At 41.4% G+C, this 25,653-nt stretch overlaps 1 protein-coding gene across 4 annotated transcripts in view; it reads left to right on the forward strand.

Moving 5' to 3' along the window:
* Xrn1 (5'-3' exoribonuclease 1) overlaps positions 1–21,667 on the forward strand; it is a 120,357-nt gene extending 98,690 nt beyond the window's left edge. For 3 of the 4 annotated variants that reach the window (XM_013506250.1, XM_013506251.1, XM_013506252.1), the window contains 8 exons: positions 810–871; positions 4,092–4,214; positions 4,959–5,109; positions 8,346–8,527; positions 12,122–12,235; positions 12,323–12,425; positions 19,798–19,958; positions 21,268–21,667. In XM_013506250.1, the coding sequence (XP_013361704.1) occupies positions 810–871; positions 4,092–4,214; positions 4,959–5,109; positions 8,346–8,527; positions 12,122–12,235; positions 12,323–12,425; positions 19,798–19,958; positions 21,268–21,576 (1,205 nt within the window). In that variant the 3' untranslated portion in view covers positions 21,577–21,667. Of the gene's footprint in view, positions 1–809; positions 872–3,832; positions 3,944–4,091; positions 4,215–4,958; positions 5,110–8,345; positions 8,528–12,121; positions 12,236–12,322; positions 12,426–19,797; positions 19,959–21,267 lie in introns of all 4 variants that reach the window. The other variant, XM_005407742.2, reaches the window with a different exon arrangement.
* Positions 21,668–25,653: the final 3,986 nt, after the last annotated feature.

Raw genomic sequence — 25,653 nt, forward strand, 5'->3', positions numbered from 1 at the left:
TTTTTGGTTTTTGTCCAGTACCGGCAACCAAACTCACGACCTTGCGCTTGCCAGGCAGGCGCTTTGCCGCTGAGCTAAATCCCCAGCCCCTATTTGTGTGTTTTTGACAGGGTCTGGCCATGTAGTCCAGGCTAGCCTGGAGCTCACAGCAATCCTCCTGCCTCTGCCTCCTCTAGATTGGGATTAGAGGTGTGTGCCACCATGCCCAGCCTTGCTACTGCCATATTTTAATCTTACTATGGCAAACGCAAGGTTTTGAGTTCAATTCTCAGTACCAATAAAACAGAAAGAAAGAAAGAATCTTGCTAAAACATAGCTGTGGTCAGATAACTGCCTGCTCAGAACCTTTCTGTAATTGCTTGCCTCTGACCTACTCTTGCCTACTCCATACTCCTCAGTGTCTTTCAGAGCGTTTCTCTGGCCAGCTGCATTAGTCCCATTAGGTGTCCTTGTGCTCTGTAATTGCCAGCAAAAGTGGTCTGTTAGGCTTCCATAAACACAGTCCTTGCTTTCTGTATGAATGCTGCTTCTCCCGCTGTTCCTGTTGCTTGGAATACTTTGCCTCCTGTTCTGCCCTTCCACCTTTCCAGGCCCAGTTCAGATCCTCTTTCATTCCTTTTCCTTTATTACTGACTACAAGTATCTCTTCTCCCCTCACCTAGATTATAAATTCCTTAAGACCAGAAGTCACGTCTGCTTGGAATTCTCAGGCTTTCACACAGTGCCTTGCTATGGCAAATATTTGGTAAATCTAATTGTTGTGCATTAAGCACTTTCATTCACCACAATTTCTGTTTTCTTGTCTTTAGTTAAAGAAGAGTGTAAGAGCCCTAAAGCGGAGTATCAGTCACAAAAAATGTCTAGTAAGCAGGTAAGCATACTTAAAGTCAAAGTTCAGGTTGTCAAACTCTTATTCAATTGGTGGTTCTGTTATCTGACTGAATTCTGCCAACTTTGCAAACAAATCTGTAAGGTGCATGGCAAAAAGGTTCGTGACGTACAGGCTGATAGTCATCGGATGGAACTATCCAAGCCAGAGTCCAGGATTTGGAACTGTGGGCACCTGAAATCCTGATTTTGCTATTTAACAGCTGAGTAGGCTTAAGCAGTTCTTCACCTCTCACAGCCTCAATTTCATCTGTAAAATGGAGATAAAAGTATTGGCCACTTGTCGTATCTCTCAATATATAGACCCATATACATACGTGTAAAATATGTGGGAATGTATATTTCTTTTTACAATGATAATAGGTGTAAAGAAAAGTGGAGCATATGTAATAGACTATATGCCAGTGCTGGCGAACCTTTTAGGGTTTCCAGTGATTCAGCATAAACCAACGTGCATGCCGTAGGTTCACCACCACTACTGTAATGTTCTGTGGAGTTAGATTGGTATGGGAGAGACTGAGGTCATTTACATTGTTATATAGTTTCTGATAAGGAGTGTACTTTCCTAATCAAAGAATTGGACATGTAAATTTATGTACTTTCTAGATGTCTATTATATTGTGACACTTTAATTTTTTTCTTTTTTTTTATTTTAAAGAGTAAAAGAAGGATAACATAATAATAGGGGGGACTTACCAAGTTACAGACAAAATGGTAGGAAATTATCAATGGTTATTGTTTTACATATTGTTATCTACAAAATAGTTTCTCAGGAAAACAAATAGACAAATAATAGTGAGTTAGAGACAAAAGAGGTAGGAGATTATCAAGAGTTGTTGTACTACACTTTGGTATCTTCAAAGTGGCTTCTAAAGAAAATAGAGCTATACATGAGTGACCTATTGAAAAATCATTAACTATTCTCAATGGTTGTTGTAGGAAACACATAGTAATAAACATACATTATGAAATAGGACAGGAACATTACAAACTCAACACAGTTATGGATAGATTAGTAGGAAAATATCAGTGGCTGCTGTAATACATGGTGGTATCTTCAAAGTGGTTTCTCAGGAAGACAGAGATATGCAAGAAGGATCTAACAAGTAGTTACAGCCTAAGGGTTGTCAAAAATAGCATATTACCTCCTCACCAGTGACTCCTTTCACTGAGGTATGATGGCTGGAAGGAAGGCCAGAGTTGAAAAGAAGAGACTTGCACCTGTGTCTAGCAACAGGCTGTTTTCTTGATCTTCCATAGTCATGATCACCGAGGACTTTTCTTTGAACTAGAAAGTAAACCCAGGGCCTTCACTCTTTTTAAATTTTTATTTTTAGGCAGGCTTTTGCTGAATTGCTAAGCTGGGTTTAAGCAAAGAATCCTTCCTCAGCCTCTCACAATGCTTAGATTATAAGTGTGCACCATGATACCTAGCATTAATACATATTTAGGGGGTTGTGGTTTTTTGTTTGTTTTTGTTGGTGGTGGTGGTTTTTGTTTTTCAGACTGTCTTGCTATGGAATGCAGGCTGGCCTCAAACTCATAGCACTCTTCCTGCCTCAGCCTCCCAGCTGGTGGGATTAAAGGCATGTGCCACACACCCAGCATATAATATATATATTTTTTAAGTGATTTCTTGTGCTAGGGCTGTACCTCACTATGTGTAAGAGCCTGGATCCAATCCCCAATTTTGCAAAACATTTTTGAAAAATTTTTTTAAAGTCTTAGAATATTTGACACATAACAGGTAAATGAAACCCATTTATGGAACCCATTAATATGTAAATAGCAATACAAAGTTTAATTACCTGACTTTTAATGTCCTTTCCTTTTGACTCTTATGCTGTAATTGTCTTTCTTCTGCACAATGGATTAATAACAATTTTTGTACAATAACATCTTCAGTGAAGCATTTGGACTTTTAGTGAAGCTGTTATTCTCCAGGTAGTGTTTCAGATGCTAAAATAAGATACATAAGACTTGAAAGAAGCCAGGCGTGGTGACACACACCTGTAATCCTAGCACTGAGGAGGCTGAGGCAGGAGGATCTTTGCGAGTTTGAGGCCAGCCTGGACTACAAAGTGAGCTTAAGGCCAGCCTGGACTGCATAGCGAAAAAGACTTGAAAGAAAATCACTTGCCCTGAAATGCAGTGTGGTCACTGCTGAAACAGAGTAACAGACTGAGTGGCAAATGGCAGGTGGCAAATCCCCCTTCTGGGGGATTTTGGCTTTAGTGTTTTTTTCTTATTTTTGTTGCTGTGGTTTTTGGGGGGTTTATTGTTCGGTTGGTTTGTACTTTTGAGATAGGCTCTATATACTTCAGGCTGGCCTTGAACTCATTGTATAGCACAGGCTGATCTCAAACTCCTACAGTCTTCCTGCCTTAGCCTCCCAAATGCTGGGATTACAGGCATATGCTGCCACACCTGTCTTCCTCATAATTCTGGAGGCTGAGAAGTCCAAGATGAAGACACTGGCAGAGTAATATTTTTAATGCTAAAATATGTAAGATTTGACAAAAAAATAACCTATATGGAAGTACATTTAAAATCTGATGAGGCCTCAGATCCAGGCTTGCGTATGGCTCTTCTTAAATTCTAACAGTGTTTAGAAAGAGCTCTGTTCTCCTTCTTCTTATAAGGACACTAGTCCCATCCTGGGGACCTCACCCTTGACAGCCTCACCTAATCTAAGTTGCTTCCTAAGGGCCCTGCCGCCTAAAACCATCCCCTTGGGGTCTAGAGTTTCAGCATAGGAATTGGAGGGGCACAAACATGCAGTCCATGTCAGTGCTTTATCGTCTACATTCACAACTGAATTCCATGCTGAATCTCATTCAGAGGTTAATGGAGCATGGAAGACGTTTTCCACCAACTTCTTTAGAGTGTTATTAGGTGGGCACTGTGAATGTACTGCATGGAAAGCTCGCTCACTTTGTTGTAGGCTTTTGGAGGGCCTGCAAATTGTAGCATTAAGTCATTGAAGAGAAATGAAAGTCCAGATGTCTCAGAGACCCAGAAGGCTGTGACTGGTTACCCAAATGCTGTTGATAAGGTAAAAATCCTTTACTTTCTCTGTGCAAACTTGAGCACCTGGGAAGGTCACTGGGTGAAAATTGAATTACCATTTTTGAGCATAAAACTCTTAGCTTTTTCCTGTATCTTTGTACCTTCGTCTTCATGCACAAACGTTTACATTTTAGCCTGACACTGGAATTGAGAACTTTTTAGCACGCTTGAATATCACTAAAGAGAATGACTTGCCGTCGTCTCGCCATGGAGGGCCTCCACACGAGGAGCACTTGTCACCGCAGTCATTTGCCCTGGTTCGTATGTTTTAAGAGCTCCCACATGTGACCCCTCACCGTTGGCTGTATGTGCTCACGCCCCCACAGTTGTTCAGTTTTCCCTCATGTATGCTGATGTGTTGCATTATTACTGTCTTGCTATGAAGAAAACCCGGCTGCCTTGGGCAGTGTAGCCATCTTTTTTGTTTGTCTCCTCTTAGACCACGGGTGACGAACTTGTGGCATGCGGGCCCCAGCGGGGGCACAAAGCCCTCTCTGTTGGTGCATGACCCAGGCCACCCCAGCATCGCCCCAGCAGCCGAGCATCAAATAGTCAGGTTTAATTGCAGTGTTGGCACTTCGCAGTAGATCAGTTTTGGGTTGCAGTTTGGGCATCGATCTCTAAAGTGTTTGCCATCACTGCCTCAGTCCATAGTTTCCCCGCTTCTCAAACACTGCTACTAAGTAGCTAGCCCAGAAGTTCAGCAGAGGGCACATATTGTTTCTATGTCCATTAGGTTGGATTTTTGTCAGCTGTTGACTGTTGATTTGCCTTAGCCTCTATACAGATATACTTAACATATGATTTTGAAAAGAAAGATCAAGTGGTGAGGACGTAGTCCAGTGGTCGGGCATTTGCCTACCATGCACAGAGCCCTGGTTTCGATCCCCAACAAGCCAAAAAAAAAACCCCAAAATATCAAAAAGATCAGCTATATACATCTAATGTCAACTCTCCTCTTTCCAACCCCATCATCTCCATATGAATGATTTTGAAAGCAGAAGGGAACACGGATGCTTAAAGAAATTCTAAAAATTGATGGTTCTGACACTCTGGGCCCTAAGAACGAAACAAAACAGTGTGGCAGTGCAGTTACTTCCAGACGAGATGAATATGGGCCGTGCTCACAGGCTAAACAGAGCAAGAAATTAGGTGAGTAAATTGAGTACAATCACTGATAACGCATGTCATTTAAAAAAAAAAAGTAAAGTCCTTTGGTTCTTTTTATCATGTGATTTTTTTTTTTTTTTTTTTTTGTACTAGGAATCGAACTCAGGGCCTTGAGCTTGCCAGGCAGGTACTGTGCCACTGAGCTACCTCCCCAGCCTAACCACATGATTATTAAACATAAAACTTTTTTTTTCTTTTTTTGGGGGGGTTTTTTGAGGTAGGATGATTTTGAACTCATTGTATAGCCCAGGATGGCCTTGGACTCATAGTGATCCTTCTGCCTCAGTCTCCCAAGTGTTGGGATTATAGGCATGCACCACACTGCCTGGCAAAACTTTTGAATATCACTTTTTTACGTGTCACTGGTATGGTAATATATAGCTATGACACCAAACTATCTACAGACCTTAAATCTTTTGGGGATCAGTTAAATTGTTCTACTAAAATAATTCCTTCTGAGCCAGGTGTGGCAACACATGCTTATAGTTTCATCACTCAAGAGGCTAAGGTAAGAGTATCCCTGTGAGTTCTAGGCCAGCCTGGGCTACGTAGTCAGTTCAAAGCCAGCCTGAACTACATAAAAAGACTTGGTCTCGCCGGGCTTGGTGGCACACACCTGTAATCCCAGCACTCAGGAGGCTGAGGCAGGAGGATCGTTGAGAGTGTGAGACCAGCCTGGACTACAAAGTGAGCTCAAGGCCAGCCTGAACTGCCTAGCAAGAAAGCTGTCTCAAAAGGACAAAAAAAAAAAGACCTTGTCTCCACTGGGCATGGTGGTGCATGCCTGTAATGCTGGCACTCAGGAAGCTGAGGAAGGAGAATCCCCATGAGTTCAAGACCGGTCTGGACTATATAACCCAAGTTCAAAGCCAGCCTGCACTACATGCAAGACCCTGTCTCAAAAAAAAAAGACCTTGTCTCAAAAAATTTATTCTATAGATAGCCAAACCTTGAAAGGTTTTCACATTCTAGTCTTTTTCCCCTTTGTTTGTTTGAGACAAGGACTTGCTATGTAGTCCAGGCTGGCCTTAAACTCTTTGTAGCCCAGAATAGCCTCAAACTTGCACCAGTCCTCCTGCCCCAGCTTCCCAAGTGCTGGGCTCGCAAGCATGTGCCACCATGCCCAGCACATGAGTATATAATTTAAACGCATTTGATTTTTCTAAGATTTTTTTTCTTGCTTATAAAATGAGAACATACATTATCAATGACTATTATGTTAATTACCACTGCCTGACACATCATAGGTGCTAACTAATATTATAGTAAAATAATTTGGCCAGTATACATATAGAAAAAGCTATAAAATCACTTAAAATTATTAACCATGGTAGACATTAGAAACTAAATAATTATCTTAACTATGAAGCGAAAAGTTTAACGTACTGTGTAGCCAGATTTTAATGAATATCCATCATTGCCCCTACCCCTATATCCCTTAAACTTTATTGTTTCATACAAATATGTAGAGAAGTTTCTTAGAGAAATAGGAAAAAATGTTAATGCCGGGCGTGGTGGTGCACATCTGTAGTCCCAGCACTAAGGCAGGCTGAGGCAAGAAGATCACTGTGCAATTTGAGGCCAGCCTGGGCTACACAATGAGACCCTGTCCCCCCCAAAAAATTTTAAGTAATCAGGTCTCAATTTATTAAGTTCAGTACTAGAGTAGTATCAGTATCAGTATCTCAATTTATTGAGTTCAGTATCAAAAGTAGAGCTTCTCTATACTCCAGTGAATGTTGGGATAAGCAATTAATGAAAATTTTCAAAACCTGTTGGGGTGGGCCAGGGATATAGCTCAGTGGCATAAGCACCTGCCTGGCAAGCACAGGGTCTTAAGTTCAATTCCTAATATAAAAAAAGAAGAAACTATTAGGAAACTAATTATTTGTCGTAGTGACAGATATGCTCCTGAAATAGAACAAAATAAATTAATTCCATGTATAGTGACAACACATAAAGACCTTAGTAGTCAATATCTCAGAATTCAACCCATAACATAGAACTAACTGACACTATGACTTTGGACAGGCTGCTTAACCTCTTTTTTTTAATCTATAAATTAATTTTTTTTTTTTTTTTTTTTTTTGGTACTGGGAATTGAACTCAAGACCTTGCACTTGCCAGGCAGGTGCTATGCCACTGAGCTATATCTTTAGCCCTTTTTTAATCTATAAAGCTTAGAAATTTAGATAAATTTTTCACTGAGGTATGCTTTTGTTCTGTTAGTGAGTTTCTTAATCATAAAGAATGTGAACATTCAGAAATCTTTAATCATCCTGTCTTTTAAATATACATAAAAATTTAATTTCAGAAATAAATTTTTAAGTATCATTTTAGCTGGGCATGATGCCACGCACCTGTAATCCCAGCACACAGGATTTGCAAGTTTGAGGCCAGCCTGGGCTACAGAGTGAGTTCAAGGCCAGCTTGAACTGCAGAGTGAAACCTTGTCTCGAAAAAAAAAAAAAAAGGAAGAGGAGGAGGAGAAGTAGTAGTAGTAGTAGTAGTAGTAGTAGTAGTAGTAGTGGAAGTATCATCATTTTGGAGCAACAAAAATATTTATCTACGTATCTCATAATGTAAGATGGTAATGCCAGCACTCTGGAGGCTGATGCAGGAGGATCACCATGAGTTTAAGGCTAGCCTGGGCTACATAGTTAGGTCAAAGCGAGCCAAAACTACATAGTGAGACCCTGTCTCAAAAAAAAAAAAGAATTAAATTGAAGCCAAAGCCTCAAAACGTAAGGATTAATCATGTATCTGTTCAAGAAAGCCATTTGCTTGTTCAAGTTTTACATGTTATGACAATACTGCGTAATCATTAGTTGCACAAGATTTTAATTTTTTTTAACTCACCTTAATAATTATCAAAGTCTCAGCAATTGTAAGCAATACTAAATAGTTCTAGCCAGGTATGGTGGCACACACCTGTAATCCCAGCACTCAGGAGGCTGAAGCAGGAGGATTGTTGTGAGTTCAAGACCAGCCTGGGCTACAGAAGTAAGCTCAAGGTCAGCCTGAATTGCATAGAAAAAAAAGGAGAAGCAGACAGACAGACAGACAGACAGACAGATAGATCATTCTATTTATTTCATGAGAGATCCATTATTTTTTTCACTAAACTGTTAGCAGTTTTTCTGCTCAGTCTACCATAAAACCTTGCAGTAAGTGCTTGCTTTGAGATATTTTATTAATATCCATTTGTGTTTTTGTAGCGCCTTATATGAACAGGCCTCACAGTGCCAGTGAGTACCACAGTAGTCCAGCTATGGACAGTGTGTGCTGGCCTGTGCCCGGCCAGATCCCTCCTATGTCCACACCGGTAACCGAACTTGCTCGAATTTGCTCCCTTGCTGGAATGCCACAGCCAGATTTCTCCTTTCTGAGAACAGCTCAGGTATAGTATGTTTCTACTCCTTCTGTATACATTCTTTAATACTGAGCTTGAATAAATTGATTGACAATCCATGGCTACAAAAATATAATGGGGCTTTTAAATTTTTATAAACAGCATAGGTTTATGTTTCTCATTCAGGCTGTTGAATTTATATATAACTAGAGCCCTCAGAAAGGCTGATGGGGGCTGGGGATGTAGCTCAGTGGCACAGCACCTGCCTTGCAAGCATGAGGTCATGAGTTTGATTCCCAGTACTGCCAGGAAAAAAAAAGTCTGATAGAAAAGAAACCAGGCAGCAAGTATCCTGACAAGATGCTTCAGATTGACAGAGCTGGGGATTTTGGAGTCTAGCAATGACTTTTCAAAGCTTTTTTTTGAGACAGGATCTCACTATGTAGTTCAGGCTGGCCTTGAACTCACTGTGTAGCCCAGGCTAGTCTCGAAGTCACCTTCATTAGATTGATTCCTAAGTATTTCTTTCTTTCTTTTTCTTTTTCTTTCTTTTTTTTTTTTTTTTTTTGAAAGCTATTGTGAAAAATGTTTCCCTAATTTCTCTTTCAGTGAGGTTGTTATTTATGTACAGAAAAGCTATTTTTTTTTAGGCTATTGATTTTGAGGTTAACTTTGTATCCAGCTATGTTACTGATTTGCTTATTAAATCTAGAAGTCTTTTGGTGGAGCTTTTGCTGTCATCTATGTAGAGTATTATGTCATTCTCAAATAATGATAGTTTAACTTCTTGCTTTCCTATCTTTATAACTTTTATTTCTTTCTCTTGTCTAATTGCTCTGGCTAATGTTTCCAGAACTATATTGAATAGGAATGGTGACAATGAACATCCTTGTCCTGTCCTGATTTTTTTTTTTTTTTTTGTCTTTTTGTTTTCATTTCAGTTTTTTGTTTTTTGTTTTTTGTTTTTTCCGGTACCGGGAATCGAACTCACGACCTTGCACTCAGGCACTGTGCCGCTGAGCTAAATCCCCAGCCCCTTTTTTGTCTTTTTGAGACAGGGTCTCGCTATGCAATTCAGGCTGGCCTTGAGCCCACTTTATAACCCAGGCTGGTTGCGAACCCACAAGGATTCTCTGGCCTCAGCCTCCCAAGTGCTGGGATTACAGGTGTGTACCACCACGCCCAGCCTATCCTGATTTTAGACTGAAAGCTTTCAGGTTTTGTCCATTTAGTATGATATTGGCTGTTGGTTTGTCGCAGATGGCTTTTAATAGATCGAGATAAAGACGGTCTATTCCAGTTTTCTGTAGGGTTTTTATCCTGAATGAATGTTGGACTTTGTCAAACACTTTTTCTGCATTTATTGAAATGATCATGAGGTTTTTGTCCTTGGCTCTGTTGATATGGTGCATTACATTTGTGATTTGTGTATGTTGAACCCCATCTCTTCATCCCTGGGATGAATCCTACTTGGTCATGGTGTATAACCTTCTTGGTGATTTACTGCATTCTGTTTGCCAGTATCTTATTGAGTAGTTTTGCATCTGTGTTCATTAGGGAGATTGGCCTTTGGGTTTTGTTTGTTTTTTGTTTTGTTTTCGATTGGAGTCTTCTCTGCTTTTGGTATGCTGGGAATGAGTTTGGGAGTATTGCTTCTCTTTCAGTTCCACTAGTATTTGAGAAGTAGCAATATTAGGTCTTCTTTGAATTTCTTGAAGAATTGAGCAGTGAATCCATCAGGGCCTGAGCTTTTCTTTGTTGGTAGGATTTTTTGGGGGGACAGCGGGGGGTTGAACCAAGAATCACACTCAGGACCCTGTGCTTGCTTGCCAGGCAGGTGCTGTGCCACTGAGCTATATCCCTGGCCATGTTGGTAGGTTTTTAATTACATCTTAAACATTTTATGTTTTAGTGTCTAGCTAGGTTTCCCTGGGCTCAGACTTGTGATCCTCCTCCCTTACCCTCCCAGACAGCTAGGATTACAAGGGTGTGCCACCATTCCTGGTTGGCATTGCTCTACATTTTCAAAATCTTTTCCATCTATAAATTAATAAAAGTAGCTATTATTGTATACATTTCCGTCCATCTGTTGCAACATGTTGTCTCAGCAGAAATAATGACATCACATAAATAATAGTTGAAAAAATAGTTGAAACTATAGATAATAGACAATAGTTGAAATAAAGGCATTTCAGTAGCCTTTTCAGCTAAGTGTAGCCATCTTTTGATACATTAAAATTTAAATGTTAAAGGGTGAGTAGCAGTGTCAAATCTGAAACTGTATCCATGAATGTTTTCTCCTCTGTATACTTGTAAGAAAATAAATCAGGAAAGGCAGTGTGAAAGAAGGCAAAGAGTATTCTAATAGTATGAGTTTGACCTCAATGACCCTCTGAAAGGATCTTAGGGCATCGCCAGTGGTTCCCAGTCAGCATTTGATCTTTTTTGGTCTTTTTTGAAACAGGGTCTCACTATGCAGTTCAGACTGGCCTTGAGCTCACTTTGTAACCCAGGCTGGTCTCAAACTCACAATGATCCTCCTGCCTCAGCCTCCCGAGCGCTGGGATTGTGGGTGTGCACCACCACACCCAGCCCCAGTCAGCATTTGAGACCTACTAGAAGGTTGTTACATTCTCTTTACATCCAAGATCTTAGTACAGTCTCCCTGAAACAATAAGCAGTTTCTTCTAAGATCAGGACCAAGACAAGGACTACTTTTGCCACTTCTATTCAGCATACTGCTGGAAGTTTAGGCGGAACAGGTAGGCAAGAAAAAGAAATAAAAGGCATCCAGATTACAAAGGAAAAGGTAAAATTATCTGCATATACAGATGATATTATCTTATCTAATATGGAGCCAGACATGGTGGGACACTGAGGTAGGAGGAGGATCACAACAAGTTCGAGGCCAGCCTGGGCTACATAGCAAGACCCTGTTTCAAAAAAGACAAAATATCTTATATGTAAAAAACAATAACTATTTCATTTAAAAACTGTTAGAACTAAAAATTATAAAAACTTGCAGAATATAAAATCAGTGCAAAATCAGTTGTGCTTCTATTCACTAACAGTGAATAACCTGAAAAGAAAAATTAAGAAAGTAATCCATTCATGATAACATCAAAAAGAATAAAATACTTAGAAAAAAGCTTAATGAAGGAGGCCCTGATGGCCAAACTACGCAGTGATCTATGGATTCAATACACCCCTATGGAAATCCCAGTAGAAGCAGGTGTGGTGGTGCACACCTGTAATCCCAGCACTGGGGAGGCGAAGCTGGGGGATGAAGACCGCCAGCAGTTGGAGGCCAGCCTGAACTACATAGTGAGTGAGACCCTGTCTTTAAAAAACCAGTGGGGGCTGGGGATATAGCTCAGCGGCACAAGCACCTGCCTGGTAAGCAGAAAGTCCTGAGTTGGATTCCTCGTACCAAAAACTAAAAATAAATAAAAAACCAATGGAAGAGAGAAACCATAAATAAACTCTCATATATATGGTCATTGGACAAGATGCCAAGACCATTTAGGAGAAGAGAGGGGAGGGAAGGAGTGAAAAATATTCTACTTGTTTAGACTGAGCTTTGGGAGACTTCGCCATTCTGGATAGATAATTTCATAGACATCCATGTTCTCTATCTTTCAGACAATGACAGTTTGCCAGGTAAAATTATCGAATGGTTTACTGGTGCATGGGCCACAGTGCCGCTCTGAAAATGAAGCCAAGGAGAAAGCTGCACTTTTTGCTTTACAACAGTTGGTAAGAACTATTCATGATGGCTCTATAAAGTCTGTACTGCTTCTATACAAACTTTGGTTTGCCTTATATCTTTAAATACTTCCACAGGGCTCCTTAGGAATGAATTTTCCTTTGCCTCCGCCACTGTTTCCAAATTATCCTCCTGCTATACCACCTGGACCCATTCCTCCAGTTTTCCCCCATCCTCCTGGTAAGATATTTTGCTTTTCTAAGTGTTTGTCACTGAGTTGATATTTTTACTAATTTTTCTTAAGAACCATCATTTTTAAAAATCCAAAAATTTACCCAGTGTCTAAGAATGTAAGAAGAAATTGCAAGGCTTCAGCTTAAGCTGGAGTCTGCAAAGTTACCCAGAAATACCATTTCTCCCTTCCACCGCCTCTCATGGCGAGCGCAGCGCAGGATGGCAGTTCTCCGTAGTGTGCGGCCCTTATTCGCCAAGAGCTGTCAACAGAAAATTTGAGTTTCGGTCAGACGTAAAAATTACAGGTTAAAAAGAACAGTAATTTCTTGGTAGCAGACTGTTCAGGATCTCTTTGACACTGGCATTTTATAACTTTATGATCCCAAATCTTAAATTGATTAGTTATTTCTTTTATCATTCAGCCTTTTTGGGTTTTGGGTTTTTGGTTTTGGTTTTGGTTTTTTGAGTTGGGGGTCTCACTGTATAGTCCAGGCTGGCCACAATCCTCCTGCCTCAACCTCCTGAGTGCTGAGATTACAGGTGTGCACAAGCATGCCAGGTTTGCTTTGACATTCAGGCTGGCCTTGAATTTAAGATGATCTTCCTGCCTCAGCCTCTCAAGTGCTGGGAAGATAGGTATGTGCCGCCACACCCAGCTCTTCCTTATATTTTAATCTTTGTCAGATTAAACCCAATAGTATTTTTTGAATAATAAGCATCCCTTTATTTGCTGATTGCTGTTACAAAAACATTACATTAGCAACAAAAGTCTTCTTGAGTTGATCTCAGAGGCAGTCACTCCCTCAAAGTGTTAAGTAGAACAGTGAACAGCATCAGTAATTTTTTTTTTTTGGGTACTGGGAATCGAACTCATGACCTCAGGATTGCCAGGCAAGCACTGCTGCTGCTGAGATACATCCCCAGCCCATCGTCAGTATTAAAATGCTACATTTTACACTGTCTTTACCACTTTGATCTTTGGAACAATTTAATTGAGCAAAATAAGATAAAACATGACATTTTATTTTATGTTTTATTTATTTTATCTTCAGGAATATAAAGGTCTAACTATTTAAGCAATTTGTTTTTTTCTTTTTTCTTCTTTTTTTTTTTTTTTTTGAGGCAGAGTTTCACTATGCAGTTCAGGCTGACCTTGAACTCACTATGTAGCACAGGCTGGCCTAGAACTCATGGAGATCCTCCAGCCTCAGCCTACCCAGTGCTGGAATTACAAGAGTGCCACCATACCCTTCTCTCAAACGGTTTTTATCATAAAACTAAACTCTGGAGGGTGACCTGTTCGCAGACGGAGCTGTGATGTTGGCCAGGTTCCTGGGCCCACGCTACCAGGAGCTGACTTAACAGCTGGACCCTAGGAGCCACTGTGTGGGTGCCGTGGGCGCTGTGAGGCTGGTGTGAGCCACTGACGGGCAGCCGGTCCTGGGCTGGGTGCCGCGTGCACCAACGGCAAGTTTAAGAAGATGATTAGTCAGCCACCCCTTTCCGGCTCCCAGCACAGCGCCCACTGCGTGTGGAGAGCCCCGAGGACAGACCCAAGGAAGCCCACGGTGCAGCCTGGGACTTCCTCTGCTGCTGAACAGTTTTGGTATTTTAATGCATGGAGCATTAAACCTCGCTGTCAAAGTTTAAAAAAAACAACTCTGAAAGTGCCTACAGAATTGAAAGCCTATAATATATTGAAGCTTGAAAATAACTTTTCTGTTGCTTCTGTATGCCAGGCATTATTTGAGCAACTTTACATATCTAATCCTTATATAAATAATTAGAAAAATTGATAATGCTGATTGGCGGTAGCATTTTAGCTCAGTGGTAGAGTGCCCGCATGGCACGCACAAGGCCCTGAATCCAGTCTGCACCCACATGCACCACACACACGGTAATAGTAACAGCAACAGCAATGCTGGTTAGATACAAATTCACAATGTGCAGTCATCTTTTCTCTTTGCCAAAGTCTACTACACTGAATAATAGTTAAAAAAAGTATAAACCTACAAGGACAAAAAGACGAGAGAAGAAATATCAGCAGATTAGAAATTTAAAAAGGTTTTGATGAGGGCTGGGGATTTAGCTCAGCGGCACAGCACCTGTCTGGCAAGCGTGAGGTGGTGAGTTTGATTCCTGGTACCGGAAAAAAACAAAACAAAAAAAACGAAGCAAAAAGATTTTGATGCGAAGAAATCAGGAATGACCAGTTTTAGTACAGCAGGGTTAAGCTACAAACTGTGATTCCCGTAGGAGAGTTACAAGTGAACTAAAGACAGCTGGAGATGCAGCTCAGCACACAGCGCCTGCAGGTCAAGCATAAGGTCCTGAGTTCGATTTCTGATACCAAAAAAAAAAAAACAAACAAACAAGTGAGCTAAAGATTTTCCATCGCAGTTCCGAAGAGATTTAGAATTTGGAGGTTATCAGAAAAGGCAAGAAAAGCCAGGTGTGGTGGTGCACGCCTGTAATCCCAATACTCAGGAGGCTGAGACAGGAGGGTTGCCCTAAATTTGAAGCCAGCTTGGGCTACAGAGCGAGGTCACAGCCAGCCTGGACTACACAGTGAAACTCTGGTTCAAAAAAAACATGGCTGAGCATGGTGGCACACACATGTAATCCCAGCACTTGGGAGGCTGAGGCAGTATCCTCACAAGATGGAGGCCAGCTTGGGCTCCATAGCTCAAGGCCAACCTAAAGTACATAGCGAGAGGCTGTCTCAAGGAAAACAGAAACAGGCAAAGATGAGGCAGAGACTGAAAAGAGGGATTGGTTGAAAGTGTATGTGTGGAGTGACCACTGCCTCGCACACCTCCCCACAGCAGCCAGGGCAGCTGCCTCTCTGTGCAGAAGACTCTGACTGTGTTCTCTGAAAGGCTGTAGACGCGGAGACACCAGACAGAGTAGAGAAGGAAATATGAGAGTGAGGACGGAAGTTAGGGTACAGTTCCTTGTTCCACGTCCTACTCCCAGATTCCAGCAGCCATGCTCTGCCCTCCGGGAGGCCGTCAAAGGGTGTCTTTTGAGAAGCTCAATGATCACCAAAGAAAAGACCTATGGCTGTTAGAGGGCGGCGCAACCCAAGGGCTGTCTCTGCGCAGTCGCCCGCAGTGAAGCCCTCAGGCCACCCGCCTCCCTGTACAGACACTGTCCCTTGCTGCAGTGCCTCCCCCTCTGATGTGACCGATACGACACCAATATTAAAGGAAAGTATCTCGTAAGGTAGAGCCCAAAAGACAAGAAATTAAAAAGGACGCTAGGCTGAGGAGGTAGTGTGGTGTCGAACACTTGCTCAGCATGTGTGAGACGCAAGTTTAATCCCAGCACTGAACAGCAGTGATGGTGGAGGAAGCAGAAACAGATGCAAAAAATAGGAAAGCTTCGAAGATAACTAATGAATATCGCTGGTGAAGTTAAGCTATATTACAACCAAAATGTAAAAACAAGAGGCTGGAGGGAAAGCCCAGTAGTAAGTAGAGCACTTCCCTAACATGAATGAGGCCTAGCATCACAGGAAGAAAAATAAAATTCTATGCAAAAAAAGAATAATTGTGCTGGGCATGGTAGCACACAGCTATAATTCCACCACTCTGGAGGCAGAGGCAGGAGGATTGCCCCAAGTTCAAGGCCAGCGTAGACTACACAGTGAAACCCCATCTCGAATAATAATTATAATAAAAATAATCATAGTAACAATTAGAAGGAAACAAAATTGTTGAGTCAGAATTTTAAATTTCAGTAGATAATGTCTGGTCGCAGCTCAGGGTGCCGTGAGGGGTGGCACACCCCTGTAGTCTCAGACGGAGGTGGGAAGGTCACTTGCACCCAGGAGTTCCAGGCCAGTGTAATTAGCATAGCGAGCCCCGTTCTGGGGGGAAGACAACAATTAGAACCTGAAAAATAAGAACGGAGGCTGAGAGGAGCACTGCGTAGACTCAGAACCCTTATCAGAGATCCAGAGAGACCAGAAAGGAGAAAAGTATTGGAAGAGAAGGTTAACTATTTCATAGACATAAAGGACGTGCATCTCCAAACTAAAAGGAACACCATTTTCTTAGCACATGAATAAGAGACACACACTGCCTTGAAATTCCGAATACCAGAGATAAAGAGGGAATCCCAGGAGGTCCAGAGAAGAAAGGGGAACTCACCAAAGATGAAGAATCAGGGTGGCGTCGCCCTGTGTAATAGCGCCTGGAAGCCGGGCAGCGGCCGACGCTGAGCCCCCCACCCCGGGCAGACCCAGCTTCACCTTCGAGCAACTTCTAGCTCTTCGTGCGTAGTGAAAGTAAATCTAGTGCGAAGGTGAAAGAGAGACGTTTCCACACGTACAAACTTACTTCCTATGTGCCCTTGCTTAAGAAGTTACTGGGTTTATGAAAATAAAAGAGGTTGTAGAGCTAGCATAGATGTGCAGTAAACAGAAATTCCAAGGGATTAGCTGCTCATCAGGAGCAGAAATTTAACAAGTTCCAATTGGAGAAAGTGAAGTTATGGCAGATAAAGTAGATTATCTGCTAGATGGACAACATTTAGAAAAACCTTCAGGGTAAGTCCAGGGTTAGGTGATGGACCTCGGTGGTAAGAGGGCTTGCGTAGCATGCACAGGTGTCCTGGGTTCGATTCCCTTCCATGCTGCAAACACAAAGCAGTACTTTTTATATTGGGTTGGGAATGTCAGTGGCAAAACACTTGCCTAGTGTGTGCAAGGCCCGAAATTCGATCCCCAGCACCAAAAAAAAAAAAAAGTAGGAAGACAGTGGCAGGGCGTGGTGGCACACACCTGTAATCCCAGTACTCAGAGGCTGAGGCAGGAGCATCTTTGAGGCCACTTTGAATTACATAGAAACCCTGTCTAAAAAAAGAAGAGAGTCACTGGCAGGGAGTGGTGACTCATGCCTGTAATCCTAGTATTCAGGAGGGTGATGCGGAAAGATCACTGGGAGTTCGAGGCCAGCCTGGGCTATACAGTAAGACCTTGTCTTGAAGGAAAGAAGAAAGGAAGGGAGGGAGGAAGGGAGGGAAGGAGGATCAAATCACTAACTAGAATAAAAATAAAAAGTTTCACAGGTAAAGAAACAATCGGATCAGGTTGGCTCTACAGGGTTAAAACTTACATAGTCACATACTATAAACACTGCTTGGATACTATAAATTTAAATAAATATTCTGAGGCCAGGCATGATGCCGCACGCCTATAATCCCAGCACTGGGGAGTCTAAGGCAGGAGGATCACCGTAAGTTTGAAGCCAGCCTGGGCTCCATAGTGAGTTCAAGGTCAACTTGAACTATGTAGTGAGACCCTGTCTCAAAAATTTCAAATACTTGTCACACTCCTGTAATCCCAGCCCTTGGGAGGCTGAGGCAGGAGGATCATTGCGAGTTTGAGACCATCCTGGGCTACAAAGTGAGCTCAAGGCCAGCCTGAACTGCATAGGGAGACCCTGTCTCAAAAAGACCAAAAAAAAAAAAAAACAAAAACAAAATTCAAATATTAAAAACTGAGTTTTGATCTAAATAGGAATTTATTATATCCAAGGCTGGGCGTGGTGGTACACACCACCACACGCCCCAGCACTCGCAAGCGGAGGCAGGAGGATCATTGTGAGTTCGAGACCAGCCTGGGCTACACAGTGAGCTTAAGGCCAGCCTGAACTGCATAGCGAGACCCTGTCTCAGAAAAAAAAAAAAAAGGAATTTATTATATCCAAAAATGCCTAAAATTGGTAAATCAAGCGGTACTATAACATAATTATTAAGCAGTATGGAAATAAACATCTAAAGTACTTAAACCCAAACAGGCAACTGCCAGTTTATGTTGAGAACCGTTTTGACTACAATGCATATTTATTACTCTGATCGTTTTTAAAATGTAACTCCCCACAGTCAGTAAGCAGCAGAGCTGGCTTCGGCGTCCAGAGTCTTGTGTTTGCAGAGCCCCTGCTTCTGTTCAGGTGCATACACTGGTGTTTATCACTTAGTGTAGTAATGACACCATGAACTTTAACACGTGGCTTGCATTTTCACCTTCACAAGTGAGTTCGATAACCATATATGAATTAATTTTAAGGAATATGCATAGGTACTTGAAACTTTGCCATAAGAATATGTTGCAGAAAAAGAATGGTTGTTTTCCCAGGTGACATTGTATACTTAATATTTTTACTTTTTTAAGGTTGATTATTCATGCCTACCAAAAAAATTAAGGTTGAACTTGAATGCCTTGGGTCTTATCCAGATGTTCCAGTTGAAATAATGTGAATACTTAAAAGTCAAGAAATATAAATATTAATCAGGAGAAAATAAGCACCAAATTAGCTTTTTTTTTCTTTTGAGACAGGGTCTTGCTATGCAGCTCAGGCTGACCATGACCTCACTTTGTAGCCCAGCGTGTCTCAAACCCGCAACAATCCTCCTGCCTCAGCCTCCCAATGTCCAGACATCTTTTTTGTTTGGTTGGTTGGTTGGGTTTTTTTGGTTTTTTCCGGTACCGGGAATCGAACTCATGACCTTGCGCGGGCCAGGGAGGCGCTGTGCCACTGAGCTAAATCCCCAGCCCCTGTCCAGACATCTTTAATAGACAAATTCCCCAAATGGCTCAGCAGCCAGGTTCAACAATCACTGATTAAATGTGTTTTCAATTGGAAATAAAAAGAAAAAAATCATTGAATTACAAATACTAGAATAGAAAAAAGAGCTGGATGGGATGGCACACAGCTACAATTCTAGCACTCTGGTGGCTGAGGCAGGAGGATCACTGCAAGTTTTGAGGCCAGCCTGGGCTACAAAGTGAGCTCAAGGCCAGCCTGAACTGCATAGCGAGACCCTTTCTCAAAAAGACAAAAAAAGGGGCTAGGGATTTTTAGCTCAGCGGCACAGCATCTGTCTGGCAAGCACGAGGTCGTGAGTTCGATTCCTAGTACGGGGGCGGGGGGGGGGAGGATTCTGCATGTCAGATTTCATGACTTGAGCTTTTTCAGGCTTTTGTAGGCTGGGGTCACCACGGAAGCAGCTTAGCACTGGGGGGAGGTGGCAGTGTTGAGACTGCTTTCCTTGTGCCAGGCTTTTCTTCCCAAAGAATAGTTTCATGACCTGGTTGTTTCTTTAAATACAATCACAGATGTTCTGAAGTTCATACAACCTATAGTACTATTGGCCTTTGTAGAGCAGCGTAATTATCACTCATTGTTGTAGCTAGTCCACAGTCCTAAGGAAGGGTCCTGACATTGAGCCGTGTACACAGAGTAATTATTCCATAAGTGTAGGGCTTTTACTAAAGCGGGGTAAAAAAAGCAGTCACAGGGGCTAGTAGGAAGGGGTCTGAAATTTCAGTGCTCCGATTTTGCTAAGAGAAATTGTTCGTGGTTTTTAACAGCTAATATAATGCCTTCGTCATCTCATCTCTTCGGCGCAATTCCATGGGGTCCGCCAGTGCCGGTTGCTGGGAAGCCCTTCTATCAGACTCCGTATCCCGGGGCCGTGCCCACGGCTGGAGGAGTAGCAGGTGGCGCACACAATCAGTTCATACCTTTGCAGGTGAGACCTGAAAGAGGTTTTGGTTTGGTTTTGGTTTATTTTGTTTGTTTTGTTTTTTGGTCTTTTTGGTTTTTTGTTTTTGTCTTTTTGAGACAGGGTTTCACTGTGTAGTTCAGGCTGGCCTTGAGCTCACTTTGTAGCCCAGGCTGGTCTTGAACTCGCAGTGATCCTCCTGCTTCAGCATTCTGGGTGCTGGGATTGTAGGCACATGCCACCACGCCCAGCAAAAGAATTAGTTTTTAAACGTTCAAAACCTATCGGTAAAATTTGGTTTATTTAGTCAGGTGTGGTGGCACACACCTGTGCACACCTGCAATTGAAATGAGATCTCAAGTTTGGGGCCAGCCTGAGCAGCTGAGCCAGATCCTGTCTCAAAATGTAACATAAAAAAGGGGCTGGAGATTTATCTTCCTTAGTGTGAGGCCATGGGGTTAATCCCCAGTACTGAAAAAAGAATTTATTTACTCAGTTACTATGCAATCCTGCTAGAAATGCACTAGTTGTACAGGCACTGACAATATGATGGTGACACGTTTGACATGGTCCCTGCTGGTTTGTAGTCTTTTCTTTTTCTTTTTTCTTTTTGTATCAGAAATCAAACTCATAACCTCGCACTTGCCAGGCAGGCACTGTGCCACTGAGCTGTATCCCAGCCTGAGTTTGTATTCTAATAAATAATAATTATTACAGCAAGTAATAATGTGCCATTCTAACACAAAGTGATTGAAAACAGGAGTATAAAAATTTAATATTTAATTTATGGGTAACTTTTCAATATTTAACTGCAGCAAAATTCTTTGAATTATTAATCTGATTTGGAGATTATATATGGAAATCACAAATCAGCAACAATAAACAATCCTGGCAGAGGGGCTGGGGATTTAGCTCAGTGGCACAGCGCCTGCCTGGCAAGCGAGAGGTCGTGAGTTTGATTACTGGTACCAGAAAACAAACAAACAAACAAACAAACAAACGAATCCTGGCAGGTATGGTGGCACTCACCTGTAATCCCAGCAAGCACTTAGAAGGCTGAGGCAGGAGGATTGCTACGAGTTTGAGGCCAGCCTAGGCTACACAGTGAGTTTAAGGCCAGCCTGCACTACAAAGTGAGACCCTGTCTCCAAAAAAAATCCTTATGGGTATTTTTCTGCTGTTTTTGTTTTTTGTGGGTTTTTTGTTGTTGTTGGGTTGGGTTTTGGTTTTTTGAGACAAGGTCTTGCTTTGTAGTGGCGTGTGACACCACTCCTGGCTCCTGATTTCAGACACTAGCTTTACTTCTTTCACCTGTACTGTTGCTTTTTCCTTGAAGGTTACCAAAAAAAGGGTTGCAAACAAAAAGAACTTTGAGAATAAAGAGGCCCAGACCTCTTCTCAAGCCAGCCCAGCTCAGACTAGCAAGCCAGGGCCTTCTGACGCCACCAAAGTGGCTACACAGGAAAATGCCTCGGCCTCTGCGAACTCCTCTCAGGTTGCGCAAGCTGCGTCTTCTTTGCAAGGGGAAACTGCCTCCCCAGGCAGCCACAGCGCATCTCACCAGAAGGCGACACCACGCTCTTCTTCAAGAAGAAAATCAAGGAAACTAGCTGTCAATTTTGGTGTTTCTAAACCTTCTGAATAAATTCGTACTTGGGGCTGGGCATGGTGGTGCCCACCTGTGATCCCAGCATTTGGGAGGCAGAGGCAGGAGAATTGCTGCAAGTTCAAGGCCAGCCTGGGCTACATAGTGAACTCAAGGCCAGCCTGAGCTACAAGGTGAGACTTTGTCTCAAAAAAACAAAAAAAAGACAAAATTTGTACTTGGAAATTAATTTCTTTTCTTTCCATCTGCCTTTTTATAAATCCATATCTATGTCTTATAGAAAGTTATCACACTTTTTTAAAAGTAGGAACCACAGTCTTTATATGGAGCTGCTAATGTATTATTTTAAAATAATAGGTTTAAATTGAATATTTGTAAGTTGTAAGGCACTTTTCATGCTATTTAAAAGACTATATATCAAATTGTGCACTTTAACTTTGTGCAGTTTGTTGTATGTCAATTATACCTCAATAAAGCTGTAAAAAAAGAAAAGAAAAATAAGTACCCTAAACCTAGTGTTAAAATAAGTATCAGTGGGCACCACTCTAACCATTGGCCTCGGCATTAGACGCACCGGTGACATATGAATTAGACATCGTATCAGCAATAATTATAAACATATTCATGCTGTCATTGAGGGATAATTGGAGCATGAAAATTGAGCCTCAGTTATAATTTACTGGATGTGGATTTGCTTTTCTTTTTAATGATGTAACAAAATTATCACAAGAATGGCTCTTAGTTAGGTGTTGTAACTGAGTTCTCTTATCCCGGAGGGTCCTTCAGACCTGCTGTGAAGTGATCACACTGGTTGTGGTGCTGCCAGTTTTACTTTATTCTAAATTTTGTACCAAAGCAACTTTACCCAATTGCTCAGAACTATAAACAGCAATCTAGATTTGAGTAATTACAGTTTTTCAGTTATTCAAGAACCAGCATTAGTAATTTCTCATAAAGTTATTTCAGAATCTACAGGGTACAAATTAATCTCGTCGTGGAATAAAGTACAAACTATTAGTCACGTTGCTAATTAAATGAATTGTCATTCTTTTGTATCGCTTTGTCCGGTTCCTTAACAAATCTGAGAGCTCATTGTTGGTCCGTGTGTCGTGCTCCCGGGGACTGATGAAGTTCTAAACTTCGTTGTAAAATCCAAGTGAGCTGTCATACAATCAGTAGTCTGTGATGTGCATTACTTACCGCCTGTTTTACTCTGTATTTTAGCTTCGTGCTGAACTGTTCGGTGATGCTGGCATTTTGTGTTTGCATGTCATGTGTGGGTGTGTGTTGCTAAAACTATTGAAATGATTTAGAATTTATGACAATTTCTCAGTGGTACCAGGGTGTGTGTGTGAGTGAGTGAGTGAGTGAGACCCTTTAGTTTTTATGATATGCTTATATTTTTAAGGAGAAAAGTTATCATGCTTTATTAAAAGTGGGAGCCACAGTCTTCATATGGAGCTGCTTATTACTATATCTGATTTCATTTAGCTCATTGAAAACTGCAGTGATTCTTAAAATCAACTCTTCATTTCTTAAGATACCGGCAGTGTACTAAATGAACTTCTTTCTCTGATGATTTCCATTTCTCTGATTGTTAGCAGGATATTTGTATATTAGTGGTGCCTTTATTTTTGTTTTAGTAGTGCCTTTAGTATATGAGAAAAATGATCTTTAGCTGTTACTTACTATAGTCACGCGACTTTGATTTTTTTTCACAGTAATTTCCTAGGTGCGGATGTTGGTCCGTTTTCAGCATTTCATTGTCTCATTCTCTGTAGTGGAATCTTGAGGAATGGGGCTCAAGCACGTAATTCTCCATGTTTCTTGACTCACAAACCCTGTGTCAAGGCAACGTAAAAATACATGGCCGGGGGCTGGGGATTTAGCTCAGCGGCAAAAGCGCCTGCCTTGCAAGCGCAAGGTCGTGAGTTCAGTTCCCAGTACCGGAGAAAAACCAAGAATACATGGCCGGTGTTGAGAGCCCATGCCGTCTTTAATGTTCTAAAGGTCAGACTTAGGGAGAGAGTGAAATACACAAGATAAAGAACTATTGATGTATCATTTCTGTTCCTTAGTTCCTTTTCTGTGATCAGGTATTTGCTTTGTTTTAGGCAGTCTTTTCTGCCTGCCTAGAAAGCGTGAGGTCCTGAGTTTGGATTCCTGGTAACTCCCCCAACCCCCGGCAAGTTTTTTAAGCGAGTTACATGGATTCTGAAGAGAGATTCTTCCAGTCTCACTGTTTCTTTGTATGATTTCCCACATTACCTTGGTTTTATCATTTTTTATGGTTTTATAATTCACCTGATTTAAATATCATGTAGATTAAAGTCTTAAACATCTAGGACTCAGCTGCATGAAAAATTAAATTTGCTTCTATTGAAATTTTCCATGCTTTGCAATGGAAGATTGGTGATCTTCTCTTTCTTTCCTTCTGTCTTCTGATGGGAGGGATAAAGAACTATTGATGTATCATTTCTGTTCCTTAGTTCCTTTTCTGTGATCAGGTATTTGCTTTGTTTTAGGCTAATCTAGAATCTGAGTCTTAAGAAAAGATTTATTAGAGATGATTGTGAATGATATTCTCTTTTTTAAAAAATGAATTACAGCCAGGTATGGTGGAACACACCTATAATCCCAGCACTTAGGAGGCTGAGGCAGGAGGATCGTGCATTTAAGAATTAGCCTGGGGCCGGAACATAGGTCAGCAGCACAAGTGCCTACCTGACAAGTGCAAGGTCCTGAGTTCAATTCCCGGCATTAAAAAAAAAAAATGAATTAGTCTGGGCTCCATAGGGTGTTCAAACCAGTGTGCACCACATACCAAGACCTTGTTTCAAAAAAGAACAAAATCACAGAATTGTCGTTTTTCTAGAGAGGATGATAGTACTCAACTGGTAGTGTTCCTTATGTACATTTTATAAACTTTTGTCCGTGAGACAGTCTTTTTCAGGCACTTTCTTTGCTGATCAGAATCTATTTTTCAAGCTGACTTAATTCCCATTTTCTTCACACTCTTCCATCCTCTGCCAGTAACAGTAGGAGACAGTTGAAATGGATAGCACCAGGTCTCCCGCAGCAGAGCCAGCAGGCAGGCCCTAGATGTCATTGTTGGCGTCCCGAGCAAACAACTCAGGCAGCACAGATCCTTCTTTCAGAAAGCAAATAAAGGTAGTTTAAAGGTGTAAGGTAGTTTACTAAGCCACAGCCACGACAATCCACGTCTGCTCTTGTGTTACTCTTGTATTCCGCGTGCGCGTCAGTGACCCAGTGATAACGCCACACTCAGCAGTGCATTCAGCTGTCGCAGGTGCAGTTTGTGAAGGAGACTGTGGTTCCCAGTGATACTTTTTTTTATATAAACCTGTAAGAATTAATTTTTTCCAGCAGTATACTACTAGTTGCTATTGATTATTTCAGCAGTTGGTGTACTATTAAATTATCCAAGCCAGATAGTTAAGTTTCTGTAGCTGTTTTAGTACTTTGAAGACAAATTCAAAGTGCTCGTTGTCATGAACTGACAAGAGTGAGAATTTAGCCCACAGTTTGCTTTACGTTCTTCTATTCCCTTCTGCTACAATCAGGGGCTTTGGGGTTTGTGCTTTTCGGTTAGGTTTTATTTTTTGGCCTCCAGTATCTTCGTCCTGCCTGCATCAGATTGCTTGAGTGTGTTCATCTGTGTCGTTGTGTGAGGAATGGGTCGTGGGCTGTGTCAGCAGCCGCCAACATTTTGTTCCCTGAAACAGTATAATTAAGTATAATTCATACATCTGTATCTTAATTCGTTTCTTTTCTCACATAAGTATTTTATAAGTAACTGGAAATTTTCATTAGATCTTATACAGAGCAGTATTTTATTAAAATCTCAAAAGGGAAGACTTTTACGTGTTCATTTTATAGTTTTTCTGTTTTTAAAATATCTTTACATTGTCTGCCAATTAAAGTGTTTTAAACTTGCCGTGAAATGGACTCTGAATGTATTTTTGTGTGAAGTTGTACATTTGTAAATCTCTAGCATGACATTAGCCTCAAAATACTGTGCAAAGGGATTTTAAAATGAGTCACTGAAAGATGACATCTGTACATGTTAAATACTCTATGAATTTTAATTAAAGA

The sequence above is a fragment of the Chinchilla lanigera genome, unplaced genomic scaffold (genome assembly GCF_000276665.1).
Source record: "Chinchilla lanigera isolate Chin_1 unplaced genomic scaffold, ChiLan1.0 scaffold00107, whole genome shotgun sequence".
In the NCBI taxonomy this organism is placed as follows: Eukaryota; Metazoa; Chordata; class Mammalia; order Rodentia; family Chinchillidae; genus Chinchilla; species Chinchilla lanigera.